General features: G+C 45.4%; 1 protein-coding gene across 10 annotated transcripts in view; it reads right to left on the bottom strand.

Moving 5' to 3' along the window:
- TRAK1 (trafficking kinesin protein 1) overlaps window positions 1–25,885 on the bottom strand; it is a 106,273-nt gene that overhangs the window by 46,703 nt on the left and 33,685 nt on the right. Inside the window, exon 1 of one of the 10 annotated variants that reach the window (XM_088831611.1) lies at window positions 13,826–14,183. The exons of 6 other annotated variants lie outside the window; for them this stretch is intronic. In XM_088831611.1, coding sequence (XP_088687737.1) covers window positions 13,826–13,889 — 64 coding nt within the window. In that variant the 5' untranslated portion in view covers window positions 13,890–14,183. Of the gene's footprint in view, window positions 1–5,673; window positions 5,961–13,825; window positions 14,184–25,885 lie in introns of those variants that run through there. 3 more of the 10 variants (XM_088831612.1, XM_055414555.2, XM_055414557.2) reach the window with 3 other exon arrangements.

Here is a 25,885-nt window from a genome sequence, read left to right on the forward strand (position 1 = left end):
TGGACATTACAATCATCCACCCCGCCCTAGACTGGAACACTCAAGAGTTGACCTATGGGGGCCTTTCATCACCAGGGTATTTAATGAAGGCCTCCTTGGTGATAACCAAATGGCTCACTCAAGGACTGCTCACCATGTGCCCAGCAGTCTAATAAAGTGCTGGATGCCTACCACCTCCTTCAATGTCTACATTTATTCTAGGAGGGAAGTACTACCATAGCCCACATTTTAGACATGAAATTACACAAGGTCACAAAGCTATGAGAGGGTCTGATTCTATCTGACACCCAAATTGGGGCTCTTAAGCACAGCTGAGTAAACAAAATAAATCCTACCCATGAGGAATTTAAGCCCTAATTGAGAAGATAAGACAAATTAGCATAATACAGAGAAACCAGCAGGAAGCGCCAGGTGAGAAAAGCTCTTAGGGAGTTCAGATGGCTAGGGACTGGGGAACAGGAACCACAAAATGCACAGCTCTGCCCATGGCCAGCCCTGGGCTGCTGCTGGTACCTCCACCCTAGAAAGAGCCCTGAGCAAGGGACATGCGTGGTGCAGCCATGGATACTATCAAACAAACCCCAGGCTGAAACCAAGGTGACGAAAGCAACGGGCAGAGAGACCTTTGTAACAGAGGTGAGGTCAGTGCTGATAAGCTAGGCCAGCTCCTTTCTCTAATGTGCCCCTACAGGGCAGAGTGCTACAAGCCACCCAGTAACAGTACAGACCCCAGGGCCAAGGCCTGCTGGCGCTTTCTCTCTTGGGTGGCCATTCCCACCCCACAAGACATCACAACCACCAGCAGGCCACAGCACCACCCCCCACATAGCCCAGCCCTCTTCCTCTAGCCCCAGACATCCCTGGGGCTCTGAGAAATGAGGAATCCCTCTCAGACTGGAGGAATGAACTCCATTGGCGCTGCTCCTGTGCTTCACCTTGGGATTCTTCACTAAAGAATCTGGACACATGATACTGGACACCTGCCCGAGGCACTCCATCAAGCTCTGGGTTCCCACTGTCTCACAGCATCATTTGCATCTCGGCTTTTTGCAGATGATAATTACTGGCTAGTGCTCAGCCCCTGAAAACTGGCCTGTGTCCAAAAGACTGACTACTGACCGGCAGCAGTCACCTCTGATGAGGGGACGTGTGCTGTCTCACAGTCTCAGGGCCCAGTAAACCCCAGACCACGCCACATGCTCTTTTCAAATCCTGCCACCCTAAGGCCATCCTGAATATACCTGCCAGGAAATCAGTGACCAGTCTGGTAATTGGGTGACAGCCTCGGAAGCGTCCAGATGAGAAAACATGCCAAAGACCCCTCCTCGAGAAAGCGGGTGGAAACTGTCCCACAACAAACCACAAGGATGTGATGAGAAAACCCCACTCTTCACCAGTGTCTCACTGGAGCTGGTATCCCAGCTCGGGCACAGAGGGGTGTGACCACTGCATCATCGCTCAGCAGCACTATGACTTCCCCTGCTCCATCTCAGGGATGGGGGGAAAACAAGAAAGCCCACCTCAGAGAATACCACTCAGCAAGAAATCACTTGAGATCAACTCACTTTCTGCACCACACAAGCCCCCAGCGACCAGAAGGACACAGAACCGAGATGTTTTCTCTCCTAAAGACAAAAAGAGCCGTGCTGTCTCTGACAGCTGTTTGATCCAAGCAAGCTGCTTCTCCAGGTGCCTCGTGGGTTAGGAAGATGATGTGAGATAATGCAAGGCAAGGGCCCATGGCTCTACTGGCTGAGAGCCCAGGTGTGGTGGAGGGCAGACCCCACAGCAGGGTAAGGGCCCTGTTCTGTGCTTACAGTCCTGGGATTCTGGATAAACTTCTGGATAAACTGAGTCTCAGTTGCTTTGAATGCAAATAATACTTATTTCAAAGGTTGCTTTGAAGATGAAATGGGTGACATCAGGAAGTAACTATCACTCCCACAAGGTGACCTGGGAGGGACCAACATACATCTCCTGTATCCTTGGCTACCAATGTTAGTGTTGCTGTTCAGTCACTAAATCATGTCTGACTTCTTGTGACCCCATGGATTGCAGCATGCCAGGCTTCCCTGAGCTTCCCTATCTCCTGAAGTTTGCTCAAACTCAATGTCCATTGAGACAGTGATGCCATCAACCATCTCATCCTCTGTCGCCTTCTTCTCCTCCTGCCCTCAATCTTTCCTAGTATCAGGGTCTTCTCCAATGGGTTGGCTCTTTGCACCAGTTGGCCAAAGCACTGGAGTTTCAGCCTCAGCATCAGTCCTTCCAATGAATATTCAGGGTTGATTTTACTTTAGGATTGACTGATTTGATCTGTTACCCCAAACTAATTTTATCCTTCAGTTTTCAATCAAAAGCACCTCTTTAGGAACTCTTAACAGTGTAGGAAACAACCTCAGAATCCAAGGAACACAGTTACATCTACATCAAGCACAAATTTTCACTATTCACAGAGACTTCTCTTGCAACGTGGTAGTGTGACAGGATCAGAAGAAAACAGAGTCCTGACCAGTGAACTCCTTGCTTCCAGCAAAAGTGGACACAGAAACCAAGCATTCCAAAACAAATCCCTGTCTTCCTGATCTAAGCCACAGACTTCTTTCAGGCTGGGAGCAAGTCTCGTGAATTTTATTTTCCAAAGAAAACTGAGCACATTGACAATGAAGTGTGCCTTCCATATCCATGAGCTCTATATATGCACAGTCAACTAACCCCAGATTGAAAATATTTAGAAACAAAGAAAATTCCAAAAAGTTACAAAAAACAAAACTTGAATTTAACCACTGTTGGCAACTATTTGCATAGCATTTACAAAGTATTAGGCATTGTAGCTGGAGAAGGCAATGGCAACCCACTCCAGCACTCTTGCCTGGAAAATCCCATGGGCGGAGGAGCCTGGTAGGCTGTGGTCCATGGGGTCGCTAACAGTCAGGCACGACTGAGCGACTTCACTTGCACTTTTCACTTTCATGCATTGGAGAAGGAAATGGAAACCCACTCCAGTGTTCTTGCCTGGAGAATCCTGGGGACAGAGGAGACTGGTGGGCTGCTGTCTGTGGAGTTGCACAGAGTCGGACACGACTGAAGCGACTTAGCAGCAGCAGTAGGCATTGTATCAATAAGTAATCTAGAGATTTAATATATATGGAAGGATATGTGTAGGTTCTATGCAAATATTGTGCCATTTTATACGAGGGACTTGAGTATCTATGGGTGTTGGTATCTACGGTGGTCCTGGAACCAATCCCCTATGGATACCGAGGATCAACTGTATCTTTCTTTTGCAGTTACTGTCTTGAAAACACTATTTTCACCTTCTGGATAGCTAAAAGCTTTTTTATTAGAAAAAGGAGGGAAATTGGATGGGAACAAATAAGAGTCAAGGAAGAGAACTGTAACAGGTCCCCAATGCTCCCCTCCATCAAATATGATCACAAAGTAGAGACCCTGGCATCTGTGAGGTATGCCCAGCATAGGGCAAGGTGCACCAGAATCAGGCACCCTGCATTAAAACCCAGACTGCTGGGCCGCACCCCAGTATGTCTGATTCAGCAGGTCTGGGGCTGGGCCCAAGAATGTGCATTTGTAACATGTTCCTGGGGGATACTGATGCTGCTAGATGGGACCCTACCTTGAGAACTGCTCGCACAGTATTTAAGAGCAGTCTATGTAGAGTCCTAGAGCCAGTTTACATAGGTTGAAATCACCTACGAGCTGTGTTACTTCAGATGAGTTGCTTACATTTCTTCTTATAAACCTATGAAATGGAAAATCATAACAGTCCTTAAACTCCTATGCTTATTTTAAATGTTAAATGCATGAATCTACTTAAAGTACTTGGAATAGCGCCTGGAACATAGTAAATACATAATAAACAGAGGCTATCATCATCATCTCGCTGTCATTTTTTTTAAAAAAAAAAAAAGGTTCAAAATATATATAAAATACATACAATGTATTTTTTCTTCTCTTGACAAGGATATATGCTACTTTTCTAGAACCTATTATAACCTTTCATTTAGAAACATATGGCCAATAATTGATTTGAAAAATCATCTTACTATGATTTAAGACAGCAGCTCATCTCATACTTTAAAGTGCACAGGAATCCCCTAAAGGTATTGTTAAAATGTTGATCCTGACTCAGCAGGTCTGTGGTGCTGCCTGAGAGTTTGCATTTCTAACAAGCTCCCAGGTGACATGGGCACCCAGTCCACATGCTGAGTGGCCTGGCTTTAAGGGACACAAGCTGATCTAGTGAGGTCTGGGCCTCCCTGGCTCTGTTAGAACAGATAGATGCCTTTCTCCTGATCACTTCCAGGAACCCAATAAATGCACAGTCCCCACTGGGCTGTCACTCCTCTCTCCTTTCACCTCCATCATCTCCTTCAGGGAAGGACCGGGTGGGGCTCCAGGCTTCAGCACTGCTCCCACCTAGTAGTGTAGTGAAAGTCGCTCAGTCGTGTCTGACTTTGCAACAACATGGACGTTACAGTCCATGGAATTCTCCAGGCCAGAGTACTGGAGTGGGCAGCCATTCCATTCCCTTCTCCAGGGGATCTTACCAACCCAGGGAACGAACCCAGGTCTCCCACACTGCAGGTGGATCCTTTACCAGCTGAGCTACAAGAGAAGCCCCTGCTCCCCACTCCCCTTCACCAATTAAATACTTTTAACTGTCCTATAGGTGAAGTGTTAATATTTTCAGGGTAGTAACCTCAAAAGACACACACGTTCAGTATACAGCCAATTATAAACCACTTAAAAAACAAAAGTTATTGTAAGACATGGCAACAGGCCAACAGAGAGCAGAATTTTGAAAAAAACCTTTTGATTGCTTTTACTCAAAACCTAAAGAACTTCCCACAGTCGCTCTTTAAACATTCTGTTTTACCCCACCTCCCTCCTCCTCTACAAAATCTCTTTTTCTAGGCTCTGAGTGAAAACCCCAAAAGCCCAACTAAGAAGCTCACACTCAGCATTTGGGTGTACCTTTATTTAATACCCTCCCTCTTCTCAAAAAGCAGCATCTCTTTGATATAGGTTGGTGGTAGGTTCCCAGGTAATTCCAGTGTCGGCCCTTATATTTTTCTATTAGAAATATTTCTATTTTTTTTTTAAATCCCTATTTCAAAATGGTGATTAATAATTTTTAAAATAAACCATTTCCTAAAATAAACAAAAACATTTAATGATGACTCAAGTTTCTATCAACCCACCAAAACTCACTCTGTCAAAAGAAAACAATGAAAACTCTTAGAGCACGAAGATGCCACAAAGAGGGAGGGCACTGCTGATATTTGCAACAAATGTGAATTTCAAAGATCTTAGTTAAGCTACAGAAGCTAGACAACATAATACACACTGTTGATTCCATTTACATAGTTGAGAACAGGCAAAACAAATCAAAGGGCATACAAGTTAAGACAGTGAGTGGTCTTCCAGGAGGGAGGTGTGAATTAGAAAGAAAAAAGGAGACACGGGGACGTCCCAGGATGCTGGAAACACAGCTTCTCTCCTGGTGGCTTTACAGTCACCATGTAAGACATGTGTACTTGACCTTCTACTCCACTGAGGAAATAAAAGACTGCTGTGAAACCAGTAAAACAGACAGTTCTGTACAGATGCTAACAGGGAAAGGATCGGACTGGAGCACAGAACAGAATTTACCCTCCTCCAAGAGTTCCAGGGTTTCCTGCTGCTCCCGGGTGGGCTTCCTCTCTTCATTCTGGCAGTCATACTCAAAACTTTCTTCTTCTCCCACATCTCTTAGGGACATTGCTGAAGTCACCCCAAAGCCAAAACATCACCTTAAGGAGCTGTCCTTGAGGGAGCTCCTGGCTGCCTTCCCGGAGGAGGCATTGGGGCCGGAGCCCCCGGGGCGCACGCAGGGCCCTGGTGGGGGCCACGGACGTGCCCTGGCTCAGCTGAAATGGGGAGTGTGCACAGGGCCACTGGCCCATCGTCACACAGGTCGACCCGGAAGGAGGTGGCTCCCAGAGCCAGGAGGCGGGGCGGAGTGGGTGAAGCACCTATCGGGAACGGGAAGGCCCTGCCCAGTACTGGGGCGGGGCTGGACGGAGGCGGGGGCGGGGTGGCTCTGACAGGTGCTATGGAGTCAGAGGGGAGGGGAGTAGGCAGGTGCATGGTGTCAGGCCACCTATTTGCATCCAGATTCTTCTCCCACTTTTCCTCCCCCAGAAGCAATGAGGACTGGTGACTTCCTGGAAGTTTCATGGAGCGACTGCAAAGGGTAATACCAACTATGCCTCAAGCAGATACATACACCTGTCTAAAGCTGGGGCTCTGGCAGAGGAGGTGCCCTGGTGACTGATTGCCCAATACTCTCCGATGAGAGAGCTTCTATGCGTGTGCCTCAAAAGGGAGACAAATCTGAGTGTGACAACAGTATGACACAGTGCTGAATAAGGAAGGAAAAGACCGTTTGGGTTTCTAGCAAGAGGAAAGGGAAAATTGCAGTAGACATCACTTGTGTTAAGCCTAATTCATCCCAGTCTTTCTTTGGTAATAATAAATTGCATTTGCTCTTTTTAAACTGCATTTTATAAATTCCACTCTTACTCTACATCCATGGTTTCACAGCCAAATTTATAAATATTTTTTTTCTAATTGCAGGATAAGGAGGGAAAAATCTATAGCCTAAAAGTTTTCAAAGTTGCCTGAAAAAAAGAATCTAGTTTTATTGCATATCTCATGATCAATTCCTTTGCACTGTCTGATTTTGCCTGTAACAGTGAAATGGCAGGTCCTTCCATCAAATCCTCTGAAAGGTAACCTGAAGCACTGGTATCTCAGAGAATCACAGCATATTCTACAATTCCCGGGCTTTAGCCACCTCCCCGCTACACTGTGGCAAGTCTCTCTGTTCCTAAAAGCTATAGCAGGAGGCCTAAAATACTTCTCTGCCCAGTCACCTCCCTCAGGTAACCAAGAAGGCCTTTAGCAGAGGCAAGATTGTCAGCAAGAATTCTCTGCACAAGTTCAGGAACTTGGTCTTGTCCATCTTTGAATCCTTAAGGCTGCAGATCCTTCTTAGCAGTTAAAAATGTACTCTACACTGAGTCACTAACTCCATAAAAATGAATAGAAAACCATGCTGCTACTGCTGCTAAGTCACTTCAGTCGTGTCCGACTCTGTGTGACCCCATAGACGGAAGCCCACCAGGCTCCCCCATCCCTGGGATTCTCCAGGCAAGAACACTGGAGTGGGTTGCCATTTCCTTCTCCAATGTGTGAAAGTAAAAAGTGAAAGTGAAGTCGCTCAGTCGTGTCCGACCCTTAGCGACCCCATGGACTACAGCCTACCAGACTCCTCCATCCATGGGATTTTCTAGGCAATAGTAGAAGACCATAGACCAGTGCATATAGACAGAAAATGAAATAGAATAAAGATTTATTAAAATTAATACCTAAAGACATATGCCTTGACAGATTACTTTTCTGGAACCTGAAAATAATTGCTACATTTTACAATGGTAAAAATGTGTTGTTTATAAAAAGTCGGGTCAGTAAGAATTCAGTGGCAGAGAGCACAAAATCACATTTGAAAATCTTCATAAGTTTACAATGTTTATAAAGGCATACACTCTGGGAGGGGGAATACTTTCTTTAATCTCATTGACGTTATCAAATTGGGGCTTGTTAATTCAATTCAAATGACAGTGAGTCTTAAGGCCTGGGAAGGGAGGGAGGGAGACATTTCCACTTTGTACATAATTCATTCGTGTGTATCAGATGGACTATGAGATGTGCAGGTTACTGGGCGGTGCTGCAGTATATACAAATGAAACAAGAGCTGATTTCATATATTTGAAAATACTATTAAGTGATTTGACTCATTACCAGTTGATTATACTCATCTCTTAACTCAATCCTAGGCTGATGGGTTGGTTTAGTCGCTAAGTCGTGTCTGACTCTTGTGACCCCATGGACAGTAGTCTGCCAGGTTCCTCTGTCCATGGGATTCTCCAGGCAAGAATACTGGCGTGGGTTGCCATTCCCTTCTCCAGGGGATCTTCCCAACCCAGGAATCAAACCCGGGTCTCCTACATTGCAGGCAGATTATTTACCAACTGAGCTACCCTTAGTAAATGATGTCCAAGTCTCTTTGTAGTATATAATTTAAAATATACATATGCAAATTAAAAACAAATTTAGGACATGGTGTCATGAACACGAGACCACTCTAGCCTGCCCATGTCACCCCTATTCTCTCAGTTCCCTCATTCTTCGGGATACTCCCCACCCCCACCTCAAACCCCTTCCCCGTCCTCTGCGCCACTTCCTCTGCAGGAATGTGAGGGCATTCTCGAACTTCATCTACCTCTGCATTCGCTTTAAGGTTAAAGATGAGCCAAAGTTCATCTTCTCTGAGAGAACAGTTTTTCCAAAAGTCAAAGCAGAATGACACTTAAAGGCCAGGAAGAAGGCCCGGCCATCCCTGTGCCAGGTGACAGATGGACCATGGGACATGGACATGGGGTGTGGAGCTGAGGGTGGCCCGGCCCTCCCTCGAGAAGCTGCTCACCCCAACAGTCAAGCAACTACAGTGTGTGCTGTCCAGCAGCGAGGACCAATGCAGGGGCTCGGAGCAAGAAGGAAGGGAGTGGGTTCTGACCCAGGTCTAGGGAAGTTCAAGGCTATAGGAGGGAAGTGTCACTCGCCTCACAGTGGGCAGAGGGACCTCTTTCTGTGAGGGTCCTCTCCAGCTCTGTTTCACATAACCTCCACGGACGCATCTCCCTGAAGCTCCATCCTCCTCTGTCCAAAGAGTGGTTGCAAGTCGCTAGAGCTACCTACTTACATTGAAATCTCAACTGATTAAAATGAAATAAAGTCCAAAATTCAGTGACAATAGCCACATTTCAGACACTCCACAGCCACAAGGGGCTAGTGGCTACCAAACTGGACAGCACAGAATGCCTCCATCATCACAAAAAGTCCCACAGCACAGGCACGCCCCAGGCTGCCCCTCGTCTTTAGACAGGAGCTTGGCACTCCTGGACCTGCATCTCCCCTGTGGCCTGTTCCTGCTACACCTCCTCCTTCACAGTGAAAAGTCTCCTGCCCCTCTGTGTCCCATGCATTTTGCTCCACGCTCCATGAGCCCTGCTGTCCTTTTACTTCTCTGACCATACAGAGCAAGGTGGCCCATCGCTGAAGGTCACTTCCCCAAGGCCCTGGCTTATGCTGTTTAAAAAAGAGAGAGAGAGAGAGACAAAGCTCTAAAAACTTGGTCTCTACGCTCCCTCTGGCCCTCTCTCAGCTCTTGAGCCCTTTGCTTCTACAGCTAGGGGAGGACATTATCTCTGCTTTCCTAAAGTTGCTGATAAACATGCACAGCTACATCATATATTTACATTTAACTCAAAAAAAAAAAATCTTCTTAGCAGTCCTTCAGAAGAGTGCTCTGTCTGGAAAGGTAAAGTCAGTGTGTACCTCCAGGGGCACATCCCACCAGAAACATGAAAAATGGGGCCTGCTTACATACGTTTGACACAAGTGCAGGAAAGTCAGAAAATCATCTCAAAAGCCTAGTAACAGTTTCTCAATGAATGCTTAAAATATCTGACAAAACTTCACTCACAAACCAGTTACCCTGACCCTGGGTGACATTTTAGAGGTCACTGCAATCGGGGAACAGCGTACATGCTTATACCTATGTGTAACGCCATGGATTTTCATCATGGATAAGAAGTCGTAAGAACAGTCACTGTGTAATCTGCCTGAGTGTTTCCATTTATAAAATCAATATGAACTACCCCTATCTCCCACCCCGACATTCAAACCTATAATGTTGCAAAAGGGGACACAGTTCAGTTCAGCTCAGTCGCTCAGACTTGGACTGTGAAGAAAAGGGGACACAAGGGTGGATGATTACAAAACAGACTACAGCAAGAAACAGAGTCAAGACACTATACCTTGTTCAACAAACCAGTTACCTTTTCAGAGGAATTTTTAAAAGAGAACTTAGTAATTAGTACTGTTTCTGAAAAGATAAAATTAAGTACTGGCCTAGCACTTCGCTGATCACAAAGAGCTTTTACTTTATTTACATGCCTTTACCATCCTATGAGATGGCTCTGCCCAGTGGGGTTGTCCCCATTTTCCAGATGGGAGAGTTGGGTTTGATGGAAGCTTATGGGGTCCCAGGATGTGCCTAACTGCCGATAAACAGAGACAACAGGCCTCCAATGGAGTCGCTTGTGCTAAGCCCCGTGGGCAGTCAACCAAGACTTAATACCTGACCTAATTGCAGCTTCAGCCTCTCTCAGGAATGAAGTCTTAGCCAGACAGTCTGGAATTTCCTGGTCAGCAGTAATGAGGTAATCGGCCTGAGAGACCCCACTTGTCCCCCAAAGGAAGATGAGATAATCCTTTTTCTTGTCCCCGCTGCCTTCTGTCTACAAAAGCCTTCCATTTCATACAGCTCCTCCGAGCTTCTTTCTACTTGCTAGATGGGATGAGGCTCAATTCGTGAGTGGTTGAAGAACGCCAGTTTTATCTTTATCAGTTGAGTTTTGTTTTTAAATACCACACAGCCACAGAGAATGCAAAATAGGCCTCAAAGGCAGACTCCAGGCCTGTGCTTTTCCGGCCATTCTGCCTATTTCTAGAATAATTATGGAACTGCACTCTGTTTCTTTAACTCAGGGACATATACTTGAACCCAAACCTTTCTGAAAATTAAAGAGACCTCACACTCATTCTAAGCATACTTTTCTTAAGTGACCAGTGGAGCCAAGAAACAACCTAAAATTTCATGACAGACAGAATCATCTTCCAGACCCCTGTACCCAGGGATGGTGTCCATGGCATAGTTCTCCAAGCATATCTGTTGCAAAGAATCACCTACAGCATGCCCTAAAGATTCTGATTTCTCATGGCCTCTCCTGGTCTGGAGTTAGTCTGGGAATATGCTTTTTAAATAATAGGGTGACTCATGACTTGCCAGGTTTTAGAAGTTCCTGCAATTAAGAGATGGGACACAGTTAATGTGGGTAACCAGGAACCTGTCTGATGCTAGGATTCTAAGCTATAAACGCTGAGTGCATGTGTGCAAATTCTGCACAGGCCACTGCTGTCCTACTATGTTGATCACTGGCTAGTTCAAACCTCTAAAAATTACTTTAAGGTACTGGGTAATCAACCTCTCCAACTGCTTACTATTCTAAGCTCCTGCCCCATGCCCCTGTTATACCCTCTGGAGTCTGTGTTTGAGGGGCTGAGGGGATGAGACAGAGTATTAAGACTCCACAACTAAAACTCATTAAGGGAGAAGGATACAGTCAGTAGACTGCATAAACCTCAAAAGAGAACAGCAGCCGTTTCTTGAGCCCACATTTAACAGAGTGGTCCCTAATCGTCCTGCAGTCTATATTCCCTCCCTTATGTATTTATTACTTTTTCGGTGCTAACCTTTCAACTTAAGTGCCAGTCAGTAACTATAACCTAAATGATGATTTTGCATCTTTTTAAAAACATTTGACTCATCTTTTGTTATTACTACGGAAAGCTCCCTGGAAGTTCCCCTCATTAGAGATTCCAATGACAAATAACAAGAGAGACAAAGCAACACTCTGTGTGTCTAACTCCTACCTGGCCTCTTCACCAGGAAGTTCACAACCAGGAGATGAAAGGGCTATTCAAAGACAGCTTTGCAGTTTTAAAGATGCATAAAAACAAAGGCACACTGCCTCCATTTCCAGACTAACCTGGCGAGGTCAGGAAAAGAACCCAACTAGTCAGATGTGTATAAACAAGCACCGTCAATATTAGCATATTCCTGAATTCCCCACTCCCTTTTGTGGGCTTTCCTAAACCACATTAGTTCTGAGCTTCCATTCCTTTGATTCCCCGTTTTGCTAACGATCTTTAAAATGGGATTATGAAAATGTCAGTTGTCCCAGCAAATTCTGTCCCAGTGGCCTTCTCCACTTCATCCAAATTGGTATGGAGGAGAAAAGTAAATATTTCACTCAGCATACAGTCAGACAGTAACTGCCATCAACATTTATTTACCCTTGGACAGATGAGCTGCCTCTTTTTCTGTTTTCCTTTTCTGCTGGAAGAAGAGAGATCTGGCTGCCTGGGGTCAAAAGACTCAACCAAGAAATGGCTGGCTAAGAAAATCCTTCTGAGAGACACCCAGACAAGAGCAGGCCTCTTCTCACCCTTCAGATTGAGCGCTGTGAGTGACTGCCTTCATTTCCTCAGACCAGGGTGTAAACAAAGCTGGACAGTTTCACAATTAGGGCAAGATAGTGAGAAACCTTCCTCCGACACTTCCAGGACGGCTCCGGGGGAGCCATGGCCACACCCAACACCTCCACTGGGAGGTGGAGGCGGGACAGGCCCTCCACTGTAACCAATGAGCCGTGCTCCAGTGGTCCAAACTCTAAAAAGTTATGGAGGGTTCAGCAAGTCACAAATCACCAAGGAAAATTCAAGAGGTCAATGATGGAATCTGAAAACAAGCACCCCTATAATTGTCTCCTGGAGCTGGGTAATAAGATAGGAACTTGCTTTAAGAATAATATACCCAAAAGAAAACAACTGAGTCATCTTTCCCTCTCACAACCCTGGGAGCTGCCCACCATCATCATCACTCAAGACGTTTACAGATGCACAGGGACTCGATATGGCAATGTCTGCATCTAACGCTTGGGGATGGTAGGGCTCAGCTGGGGAAGTTTCTCGGCATATTTAAATACCCACCCATCCTCTCCAACAAAGCCTTTTGGCCTTTCTTCTGTGGCTCACAGTCAAGGCCGAAATTAGCAAATACAGAGATAATTATGCAGTTCTTCAGCTTAATGAGGCCAGGTCCCAGCCTGTTACATCATTCAGGTTAATCAAATGTAGACATGTTAGAGTGATCTGAAACTCCCAATTCAATTTAAAAGCAGTTACCTTACCTATTACTGGCTTGTGTGGGGTGAGAACATTATGATCACCAGGGAATGCACCCTTCAAGTATATAGATATTAGGTCCTCTTGTGTGTGTGTGTGTTTATGTAAAGGTATGGATAGAGGGTCACTTTAAAAAAGAAATTAAAGACGACAGGTTAACTGTGTCATATACAATTTGAGGCCAACCCCCTAGGCACCCGAGGCCCCTCCCCTGTGGCCTGAGAATGCACCTGAGTGCCATTTCCTGGTGTCTGGAATCTCCCAAGGCTGCTCCATCCACAGAAACTCCGCCTAGTCTCCTCTGGAATGCACCACACCCTCCCTGCCCAAACGCAAAGGATACAGACTCTTCCAGCCCCTCCCAACATCTCCCACCCCCATCTCTGTGGGATCCCGCAAGATAATTCATTTGACCTGACTGCCAGGTGGGAAGCTGCTTCTGCCTTTTTTCCAGCCTCTCCTGGGTTCCCAGGTCTGGGCCCAGGAAAGCTGGATTCTCTAAGGCCAGAGGACTACTTCCAAAGACACTAGTCCCTGGACCATAGATGATGACATCTCCACTTGCATACACACACACACACACACACACACACACACGCACACACACACGGATCACCCCAGAGAGAATTCAATTCCACTGAAGTGCAATGCTCACAAGCCCAGCACGCCAACACCATCTCCAGACTGCCAAGGAGCCTCCCCCCATCATGAGCCCTGCCCACCTGCTGTCCCCCCTTCACCACGCCTTCGCAACGGTCAGAGCCATGCGGTGCTGCTCAGTGCCCCTCCCTCCTCCCGTCTCCCCAGGAAGGTTCCCGGACACCCCCTCCCCAGAAGGGAGACAATGGCCCTACACATCCCCACTCTGTTTTGCAGGAGCCATAATTACCGTCTGAGCATTCTTCATAATACCAGTCTAGTTCATAATAATCCGCTTCAATAAATTTCTGCATAGTCAGTATTCTGGCAGAGGAAAGAATGGACTTCAAGGCACCATCGACGTCAGGTGAAACGCTGCCATGCCCCCCTGCCCTTCCAGAATGCCGGGCAGAAGAGCATCCCCAAACACGCCAGAATTAAGCTGTGCATCCTTAATGACAGTCTGGAGCCAGGACGGAAAAGGGGCAGTGAAAAGGAAAATCATGGAGGGGGAAGAGGAGGAGCACAGCTATCAGAGACCCTGGCAGTCCTGCTAATAAAGCGGCAGCGGCCAGCAGCCCTGAATGGGAGTAGCCAGAGCCGTCCTATCCGGGAGCACAGAGGGTGACGTCAGGGACACACACCACCACCCTGAAGTCTCACTCCAGCCCCACCGCCCCGCTCCCCGCTCATCTTTCAATCTAACAGCTGCCATAGAAACAGGCCGGCTCAGGAAAAAAAAATGATGCAGAGATGGAGGAAATGTCTTCCAAGGATGCTGGGAGCAGGGGCTGAGAGGTGCCACGTTGGGAGAAAGGAGGGCGTGCAGGCAGGGAAGGGGGTGGCGCCAGGAGCCTTATCACCATCATCTCTTCCAACAAATGTCAGGACAAGTTTATCTATCTGCTTAATTCTGGGTCACTATGGACTCTGCATTTGAAAAATAACCCCTTTAAAAATCTGCAACTTCTTTCCTCAACATGATTTTAACCATTAAACATCTTTCCTTAAAAATTTTGACCGCCGCCTAAAGGAAATGTAAATTACTGAGAAAAGGGAACCATTTTCATACAGATACAGTCCTGTTCTCTGTTCATGCCTTGGCTCAAATGCCAGGAAAAACAGCCTGCAGCATACAAATAGAGGAGAAAGCCATCACAGAGGGGCTTGTGCAATAAGATAGACTGCTTTCATGGACACTTAAATGTGTTGTCAAAGTACAAAAATATACACCAGGAGGATACAGCGCACCCTCAGGAAGGTGGTTCCCTCTAGGAAAGGAGTGAGGGAATAGGACTTTGAAACTGTCCTTATAAACGCATTGTGAATGTTTTATTTGGGCTTCCCTGGTGGCTCAGTGGTAAAGAATCTGTTTGTCAAGCAGGAGACAAGGGTTCTATCTCTGGGTCAGGAAGATCCCCTGGAGGAGGAAATGGCAACCCACTTCAGTACTCTTACCTGGAGAATCCCATGGACAGAGGAGCCTGGTTGGGCTACAGTCCATGGGGTAGCAGAGTCAGACACAACTTAGTGACTAAACAATAATGTTTCATTTCTTACATTAAAAAAAAAATACAAGGAAAGTGAAGCTAACATTTATTAGTCCTAATTATTTAGCATGTTTGAAATATTTCATTTAAATGAGTAATGGAAAATTAAATAGATTTTAGACTTGCTATAAGTTAAACTCATCTGCTAAACAGGGTTGCTCAACCTCAGCGCTACTGCTACACCATTAGGGTCAGATTGTTCTCTGTTGCAAGCGCTGTCCTGGGCATGGCCTCTACCCATTTAGGTGCTAGAAGCACTACCCTGTCTCTCTGTTGACGTGACACCCAAAAACGTCTCCAGATGGTGCCAAATGACCCTTGGGAGCAAAATCTCCCTTGAATACTGCTGCCCTCAAGCAAAACTACCTATGGAACCTCACCAGCCTGTTAGCCGGGTACTGTAACCATCTGTTGGTGTCAATGGCAACATATGTGCCAGCTGGGTCCAGCTTTCCTCTTAATTTTCTACTCAAGACAGTATAACGTGGGAATGAGTAATAGTAAAAGGACTCTTTTCCACTACTGGGAGGGCAAGCTTCTTTCCTTCCACAGTGATCAAACAGGGAGGCTTTCCCTCTATCCTTCCAAAGGCACACGATGCCCTAGTTAATGAACTTGGAGGAAAAGGCATCCCTCTAGGGCAGGGCTTCCCAGGCTTTAATGTGCACGTGAATTATCTGGAGCTCTTGCTGAAGTGCAGATTCTGATGCCTCAAGTCTGCAACTGCGCACAGTCTTCTGCATTTCTAACAAGCTCTCACATGCTAGCAAGGCTGCTGGTCCCCAGACAACACTTCATGGCAAGGCTCTTCAGTAGGAAAGACAGATTTGGGGGTAGATTTTAGTGTGTGTGCCTAACTGTGTGTATGAGTAGTAGGTAATTTAGAGGAAAACTATTTGAGTGTGTACATTGAGGGGGCGGTGGTTTATATATGCCCTTCCCTCTCCCTGACCCCAACTTGAATACACATTTAAAATTTTCTAGGACATTCACCTATTTAAAGTCTGCAGCCAACAGTTTTAATTCCTGCTGTAACTGCCCCCATTATCTGAACACATCTCTCTTCCTTTGGTCCTTATCATGTCTCTCTCTGCCATCGATGGCAGCTCTCAAGAACACCACAGCAAACCACCAGGCAGCCTCTCAGATATCACTCCTCCTGACAGATGAGCTGATGCTGGTGTCCTAAGGTTTTCTGAGGTTTTTGTTTGTTAAAGTTCCCTAAAGTGCTTCTGAAAGATGATTAGAGGTCTCATAAATAAACCGATGGACAGTTAACAGTTTCCTCAAAATCAGCATGTTTAACAGGTTCAATCCAATACAGGGGGTGAGGTCTAGCACGAACTTTCAAAATGAAGATGGAATAAAGGAACAAAGAATGCAAACTCCATAAAGCATCATAGAAAAGTCAGGTGCAGTTAGAAACTTCTTCAACAAAGGCTTATGTAGGAGACTTGGGTTTGATCCCTGGGTTGGGAAGATCCCCTGGAGAAGGGAATGGCAATCCACTTCAGTATCCTTGCCTGGAAAATTCCATGGACAGAGGAACCTGGAGGGCTACAGTCCATGGGGTGGCAAACAGTTGCACACAACTGAGCGACTAACACTTTTCAACAAAGGCTTGGCACATTTACCTCATGGTGCTACAAATTTTTAAAATATTTTATTTATATACCACATCACCACAGAAGCAAAAAATAATGAATAGATGGATGGATGGATACATAGGTGGATGGACTACTAACGGCAGGCAGTTTAATATCATAGCTCAGAGCAAGGGCTTTTGGAGTCGGACAGCATGGAGTTTGGTTCAGGCTCCTCTTTGGCCATCTGTGACCTTCTCAGACACCTGAGTCTTGCCTGCTAAATGGCGTGACTATAATACCTGCCACAAAGACGGGGTGAGGGATTAATGAATGCACGGGAGTGCACTCAGCACAGCGCCTGGGACAACGCGAGTCTGCAACAAATGTTAGTTGCAATCAGCTTTATCACTCTAACTCTTTAAAAAAGGAAACAAGCCAGGATGAGCAATTAAAAAGAGCACAGTTTTCTAAGCTATAATTAGGGAAATGAGGTAGAAATGTCATTTATTAGTTTTTTTCCAGCATAATAAAAGGCATTGAGTTCACCGTAATGAGCAGGAGTGGTAATCTAGGGGCGGGATGGAGCCATTTCTCAATAGCAACATATCACTGAACATGACTTTTATCAAACCCAAAGACTGTATACCTCTAATTTACTTTTTAAGAAAATGCAAAATAAAGAAATGAGTAAGGAAACAGCATCATTTATGGGTGAATTTTATGGGCCTTGAGCAAGTTTTGTTGGTTTTTTTTTTGATCAAGTTTAAATGGAACGTCTATATCAAAATTGCCCTGTGATAGGCTCCAAAGGATAAAGTAATCCATCCACAAGTCTGCAGAGATGGTTCCAAGGTTAAAATCCAGGTGTGCATGCATGCTCAGTGGTGTCTGACTCTTTGCGACTCTGTGGACTACAGCCTGCCAGGCACCTCTGTCCATGGGATTTCTCATGCAAGAACACTGGAGTGGGTTGCCATTTCCTTCTCCGGGGATCTTCCTGACCCACCCCCGGATCAGGAATCGGGACAGGTCCCAGAAGCCCTGAGAGAAGCCCCTGTCCATTCACTCAAAACTATTTAAGGAGTGTCGACTGCACATCAGGCCTCAGCCCTTTACCGCTCACTCAATCCTCAGACCCCTGCTACCTAAGACCCCCCTCACTGGGCAGATGAAGGAAGGGGCCTCAGAAAGCTGAAGTCGTTTGACCAGGATCGCTCAGCAAAAACCAAGAGCAACTGAATACAAGCCAGGCACCAACCACCTCCAAAACTTTTTCAGTCTATTGACTGAGAAAACACTGAAGGAGTATTTACAAATAAAATTTGAAAGAAAAAAAAGGAGGCGGTTGGAATTAAAGGGATATTTCTCTACCCATCCCCAGCGGATCAGTTTTCTGATGCCAATTTAACGCGGCTTCTTGGAGAGTTGTTGACTCCATGTCTTGGGGCAGGAAAAATCAAGATAGGCCTGCAATAGCATGTTGCACGAAAGTAAACAACCACTCCAAAAGGTCTGGGGTAGGAGTGATCAGGCATCAGAGCCCACTTAAAAGGACATCACACTGCCAGCTTGTGATAATCCTAACAAAAAGAAAATACAATCAATAACAGTTAAAGGTTGGGTCTGTCAAGACCATGAATATCAATGAACATGAAAACAAAAAGGGCAACCAAGTGAATAAGGCAACTGACATAAAAAGGAAAGTGGAATATAATAGGGAGATATTTTTAATTTATCTTAAGCAAGGGAGGGTAGGTGTGTGTGACTGTTCCATTTCTGTCACTAATATTTTTCATAAAGCACTGCATGAACACCGTTTTAAGTAGGGTGGCTATGAATAAGTCAACCAGATATGGAATGAGGAGGCAGGTAAGAGAATAGAAAAACCTGATGCTGTGGCCACAACTACCCCCAGGTAGGAGGAGGATCAGCTCCTGAGCTGCAAAGTTAGTGAAGTATCCTCTTTTGTAAGCATTTAGGAGAATCTAATAGATTGGGGTCTGCCAAATTAAGAAGACTCTAATTACGAGAGGACTCATAATCAAACTTAAATGTTTGCTGTTCAGTCACTAAGTCTTGTCTGACTCTTTGTGACCCCGTGGACTGTAGCATGCCAGGCTTCCCTGCCCTTCACCATCTCCCAGAATTTGCTCAAACTCATGTCCATTGAGTCAATGATGCCATCCAACCATCTCATCCTCTGTTGTCCCCTTCTCCTCCTGGCCTCAATCTTTCCCAGCATCTGGGTCTTTTCCAATGATCAACTCTTCATATCAGGTGGCCAACTTAAATGATTAAAAGAATATAATGAAATTTCTAAGTTTTAAACTATTAGCTGTGTAGTAATTCATATACACATACATAATTTTATATACTCATATGCATACCAACCTAGATAGTATATTAAAAAGCAGAGACATTACTTTGCCAACAAAGGTCCGTCTAGTCAAGGATGTGGTTTTTCCAGTGGTCATGTATGGATGTGAGAGATGGACTGTGAAGAAAGCTCAGCGCCAAAGAATTGATACTTTTGAACTGTGGTGTTGGAGAAGACTCTTGAGAGTCCCTTGGACTGCAAGGAGATCCAACCAGTTCATTCTAAAGGAGATCAATCCTGGGTATTCATTGGAAGGACTGATGGTAAAGCTGAAACTCTAATACTTTGGCCACCTCATGTGACGAGTTAACTCACTGGAAAAGACTCTGATGCTGGGAAGGATTGGGGGCGGGAGTAGAAGGGGACGACAGAGAATGAGATGGCTGGAAGGCATCACCGACTCGATGGACATGAGGTTGAGTGAACTCCGGGAGTTGGTGATGGACAGGGAGGCCTGGCGTGCTGTGATTCATGGGGTCGCAAAGAGTCGGACACGACTGAGCGACTGAACTGAACTGAACTGAACTGATGCATATATATGTATGCGATAAGAATTCGAAATAAATTATTCACACATTTTAAAAATGAATACATGCTAACAATTTTGGATTAAATTACAACTGATGCAGTTATGAGTTTGCCTTGAAGTGTCTCAGATGTCACATGCCACATGCCACCTTCCTCCGTACCCCAGATGATGAGCATGGGCCACACCAGGGCCCCCGAGTGGCTGACCATACAAGCAGGTGGGAGAAGGGTGACTCCCGTGTTCCTCCCTCTGGTTGGAAGCAGAACCGCTCAGGGCCCCAGTCCTCCTCTGCAACATGCCCCTGGTCTCCAGAGCTTTCCTCCCTTCAGGAAGTACTGCAAGCCTTCTACCTGGATCCCAGGGCAGTCAGGACAGAAGAGGGGAGGACTTCCTAATTCTCCATTCTTGACAGGGTCAGGGGGACTTGCATGAAATACAGGCTGACAAGCAGGCCTTCCCTCCACCAGCTGCAGAAAATTAACTAATGGGATGCTTCTGCAGACTTTTCTTTCTGATCTTTATTTTTTAAAACACTGCCATTGCCAGTCACTGAGCTCCCGCGGCAGAAGGCAGGCTGCCAACGAACAGCTTGCTGTCAACTACCCCCTCCCAAACCATCTCCACCTCATTTCAGGCACAGGAAAAGCAGGCACCCATCCCACCTCCAGGGATAAGGTGGGGACAGAACAGAGGCGGGAGACAGCACCCAACAAAGTACTACAGAGACAAAGAGTACCCCAGCTTGGAAGCAATCCTCATTAAAACCACTCATACACCTGAGGAGGATACAGAGAAGAAACGGAGTTCTGATGCGTTGCTGGGGTTCCCAGTTTGCTTCCTGCACACTGGGAGGGCTGCATGGGGCATCTCATTCCTGGGACCAGCAGGTCAGGTCACGTAGCAGATGTTCCAGGGTTCAAAACATAAGTCAGAAGTTCAGAACACAAACCATAACCCAGAATCACTATGGCCTGAGCCCATCACTGGTGGGGAGGGGGGTGCGGATGGGCTACCAAGCTGAGCTGTCATGTCAATTACCCACCTGAGTCTGTTCCAGCTTTGTCTTAGACATGCCGGATTCCCTTGAAAAGGAAAACAATCAATCCGTACAGGATTGCTTGCCAACCATTTTTGTTCTTTAAAGAAAAAGCAAAGACACACCAACACTGGAATCTGGATTGTTGAGCAAGAGTGGAAGCTGGCAGGCAGCAGGTGACAAAGCAGGCCTAAGGTCGCAGGGTAATCTGTCTCCTGGTATGAGCACCCAGCTGTCTTGCTCACCAGATACTGGGGTTCCTGGTACCGTCAGCACCTGGTGTGGTATGGGTGTGGCTGCTCTGGACCTTCAGAAATAAGCATTTTCTATTCCCCCTCCGCACCGATGCCTGACACCCTGGCCCACACCTGGGGATGAGGATGGCAGGGGGTGGGGGGCCTTGACTGTGTGTTGCTGACACACAGCAAGTGACTGTGTGTCGCTGACACACAGCAAGTGACTGTGCAGCCAGAGCTTCTCTGTCTGCAGAAGTCCACCTGCAGACTTCTGCTAAAAAGCAATGAAAATGGGCCCAAGGAAGAACCTGCTCACATAAGGAGTGAGCGTGAGAGGGGAGAAGGCACAATTCCAGGGCTCCCTCAGGTCCTCACCTGCAAACAAAGTGGCCTGAGGTCTTGAGAATGGCAGCAAGGACACAACTAGTAGGAGAGCATTTACATGAGAAAACTCAAGGCAACTGTTTATAATATACCATAACGTATACATTTTAGTGTTATTTGTCCAAAGGATAATGAAAGGTTTTCCCCAGCAATCAGATCCCTTCTCTACCCTCTGTACAATCTTCCCAACACCCATCATTCACCTTTCCTTCCTTCTTTCAACCCCACCCACCACAGTGTTTGTCAGTGCTCCACACGCACCCCTCCTGCACACATAAACACAAACACACCATGTTTTCTCTTAGGTCACACCTCCTATAACTTGTAATCCCTCCCTTTAGAAGGTCAGCATTGTGTGTAATTTAATTCAGTTTGTAAGGGCTCAGTGCATACTGTGGAGTCTTTTATTTTTGTTTCACTTAGGATTTTGGACTTCCCTGGTGGCTCAGATGGTAAAGAATCCACCTACAATGTGGGAGACCTGGGTTCGATCCCTGGGTTGGGAAGATCCCTGGGTTGAGAAGGGAACGGCTACTCACTCCAGTATTCTTGCCTGGAGAATTCCACAGACAGAGGAGCCTGGTGGGCTACAGTCCATGGAGTCGCAAAGAGTTGTATAGCGACTGAGCAACTTGCACAGAGTCCTGGAACTGAGCGACTTTCATGACTTTCACTTCACTTCATTTAGGATTTTAGTTAGATGAAGGCAGTCTCTGGAAAGTGGCAACAAAGTGATCTTTCTATCCTATACATTGTTTGTAATTTTGCTTTGTCTTTGCAAAAAAAGAGAAAAACTTGTGTTTCAACTTAGAAGATACTTTTGCATGTTTGGCAACCCACTCCAGTGTTCTTGCCTGGAGAATCCCAGGGATGGGGGAGCCTGGTGGGCTGCTGTCTATGGGGTCGCACAGAGTCGGACACGACTGACGCGACTCAGCAGCAGCAGCAGCAGCAGCAAGTACATATTTCATGCAAGGCACTAGGCGGACTTCAGCCTTTTTAAACATGAAGCAGACATGGGCTGTACAGTAAAAGCGGGACTAGATGAATGGTCTTTGATTCTTTGTTGTTGTTGAATTAAATTTTACAAAATTAAAATGGGACGGGGAGCTGGATTAACTACGGTTGCCCAGACCCCATCCACTCCTTCCACACAAGCAAGGTAGACAACTTGGTACAGGATGCCAGCCAAGGGCCTTGAGAGCATCCTCTGTCGGCCCCACCCGGTGCAAAGTCCCAGATTAGGTAGTGAAAGAAAATCAGTAATCAGATGTTTATACTTCCTTAGCCAGAAAACATCAACTTGAACTCAAACAAAGTCAAGCTCACAAAAGATTACAGGTACATACTAGTCATTCAATAAATATTTGTTGACTGATTCATTAATAGTTCATGGCAAAAGCAAAAAATGAGGTGATGTCTTGAAACTCTCATCTGCTTTACAACCTCTTCTTGGCGCTTCCCTGGTGGCTCAGATGGTAAAGAATCTGCCTGCAATGCAAGAGAACTGGGATCAATCCCTGGATCAAGAAAATCCCCTGGAAAAGGGCATGGCTACCCACTCCAGTATTCTTGTCTGGAGAATTCCATGGACAGAGGAACCTGGTGGGCTATAGTCCATGGGGTCGCTAAGAGTTGGACACGACTGAGTGACTAACAACACTTCTCTTCTTAGGGAAAGGATTGTTCTGTTGAAGTCGTCAGCAGATCATTTGCACTCGAGACACAGAGATTTCGTTTCTTGACAAATGCTCTTTAACCAAAAAGTTGCCAAAAACATGGCCCTAGGAAAAGGAACCAGAGGGAGCCATAATTATCTACATACCGTAGATATGTAGCAATCCTCATGGCTGGGGTCCACTGAATATTTTGTGACTATAAAAATCTAGAGCACACAGTCATTTCCACCTGAATTCAGGAAGCACGACCTAGAGACCACAGGATGCAGGGGGAAAAATTGCAGGAAAGAAGGAAACCTCATCTTGAAACTAAGCTACATCAGGCTAAGTGTCACTTGGGACAACAACCTTTTGAAAAAAAAATCAATTTTGAATATGTCAGACACATTTTCATGAACAAATAAGCTACATTCTAAAACAGGGTGTGCATTTTTTATGTTTACTAAATGAACTTTATTCTTTAACAGAATCTTTTTTCTTATTTAGCTTCTCTGAGAGAATGATTAATTAAGACATAAAGTTAGACCAGACAATCCAGGTTGGAAACTCAGAATCCCAACATGACATATGTATACCTGTGATTGATTCATGTTGATATTTGACAGAAAACAACAAAATTCTGTAAAGCAATTATCCTTCGACTAAAAAATAAATAAAATGGGGAAAAAAAAGGACCCCACCTTACTAGCTGTGTGATTTGGGGCAAACTTAACTTCCCTGAGCCTCAGTGTCCTCATTAATAGTATGGGGGACAGCGAGAGTTCTTTATTCAGTGGTCACTGTGGGAAGTAACTGAGATATCTGTAAAGAATTTAAAAACTGTGCCTGGCACACAGTAAGACTACCCTTTCTTCTTGTTGGACCATCAGGTTCATTTGTTGTGTAGGTCGTTTTTACATTGTGTGTCCCTCAGACTCTGCAGGGGTGAACATCCACTGGACTGTTGAAATCCATCTGAAAAGGTCATTCTACCACGGGGTAAAGGCGGGTACCCAAAGCCTTCTTGCCTCTTCTTAACAAGCCAGGTGAGGGCCAGATTTAAAAAACGAAGCATTGCTTGTCTCCTTTGAGGGATGACATGTGGGCAAAGGAGATGAGGATTAACCCACCTTCTGGCACCCGAGGTGTCCGCTCTGATCTCTGAAGCGATGGTGTAGGTGAGCCTATTATCCAGTGAGTCTCACCTGGGGAGTGTATCAGAACCCCCTGGAGAACCCCTTACCCTGATACCCACCCACTGCCCTGACTGATGCAGAAAATAAATCTAAAATGAAGGGACGGTGTATGTTGTCTTCCCACACACCTCACAATTGATTTCACACACTGGGGCTGGCAGGAACCATCACGATATTGTAAAGTAATTATCCTCCAATTAAAAATAAAATAAAAAAACAAAGAAAAACACATGGGTGAGTCACAGTGGTGTGAACCATGGCATCTCCTGGGTTACACATGTAAACACACAGATGAAATCCGGAAAGGATACCAAGTACATAGCAGGGCTCTCAACCTGTGCTTCCACAGACCTCTGACTCAGCAAGGCTCGCAGACCCCTCCTCAACAGAAAGATTTAAAGTCGTAAGATACAAAGGACTATAAAGAAAGCAACTGTATCACAATGCAGTTATTAAAACTTCAAAAAAAGATCTGTGATAAAAGTGCTTCTTTACCAATGCACATTGAATAACAAGATCAGCACATCTAATAATGAAAGTAATTTCAAAGCAGGTATGAGCAAAGATCTTATTTCTTCCCTATCTGCTTCTTCTGTAGCATGACATGGAGATATTTGTGATTTCTACTGGTGACTAGGTCACAGGTCTCAGTCATACCACTGTGCTTTGTTTTCCATGTTTATAATGAAATTAAATGCTGCATTTCAGTTAGACGTTTATGAAATTAAGGATGTAAATTTTTTTTTCCTTTACAAGTTAACAGAATCCCCAATTTCTCTCTATAGATCCCTTGGAGGGTAGTTCCAGGACCTTGGGCTTCCCTGGTGGCTCAGACGGTAAAGCAGTGCAGGAGACCTGGGTTCGATCCCTGGGAAGATCTAGGACCTCAGTTTGAAAGCCCTGCTCTATGGGTGCTGTATTTAAAAGTTAATGCTTGATCATTCAATTAACTAATATTTAGCAAATACCCTCTTTACCCTCATCACATGTTCCACAGCAGAAAATGGAGAGTTAAAGTGAGACTTAGATGCAACCATGCTCTAAACACTTTCAGAATATCTGGTCAACATATATTTTCAGTTCTTGTCGTTTTATTACAATTTGTGTTACGCACTGCCAGACTCCACCAGGAGGCTTTTTCTTTTCTCTCTCCTTTACACATATCACTAGAAGTAAAACAAATAATAACAAGTCACAACGTCTGTTCAGGTCTACTGAAAAGAATTATAGAAGCTATAGATCAGTGCTACTGAATAAATACAATGAGCCTTTCACACTTGAATTTCCTTGATAATAAAATCAGCCTGGCCCAAACAAACTATAGACATTTTACAGGGATGAGACGAGGCCATTCCTATGAAAGGTCTCTGACAATAGTGAAGTGTTACCCCTGGGTGGTGTTCCAATCACACTGTGATTGTAAGTGATTAATCAGTGTGTATGTAAGGGACCTAGGAGCCTCCCTCAGCAGAAATGGCCAAGCAGGATCCTATAAAATCATAGGAGAGTCTGTTAAAGAAGAGGAACAGGCGGGGATTTCTAGGAAAATAATTCTACTGTGAAGCAGTCTGAAAGAAACAAATACAAAACCTACCTGAGAGGTCACCCAGGACACGGTTTTCCATATAATACCATGTCTCCTTGGGTGTACCCATACCAGGAGTAAACAAAAGTGACTTGTAACGGGCCTCCTCTAGGCTACAAGATATACTAGAAGTTCTAAAGCATCAACTTGGACATTAGTTCAAGTCTAATGTA

This window comes from Moschus berezovskii, chromosome 24 (assembly GCF_049115385.1).
Source record: "Moschus berezovskii isolate FMDL1 chromosome 24, NW_MosBer_1.0, whole genome shotgun sequence".
NCBI classification, from domain to species: Eukaryota; Metazoa; Chordata; class Mammalia; order Artiodactyla; family Moschidae; genus Moschus; species Moschus berezovskii.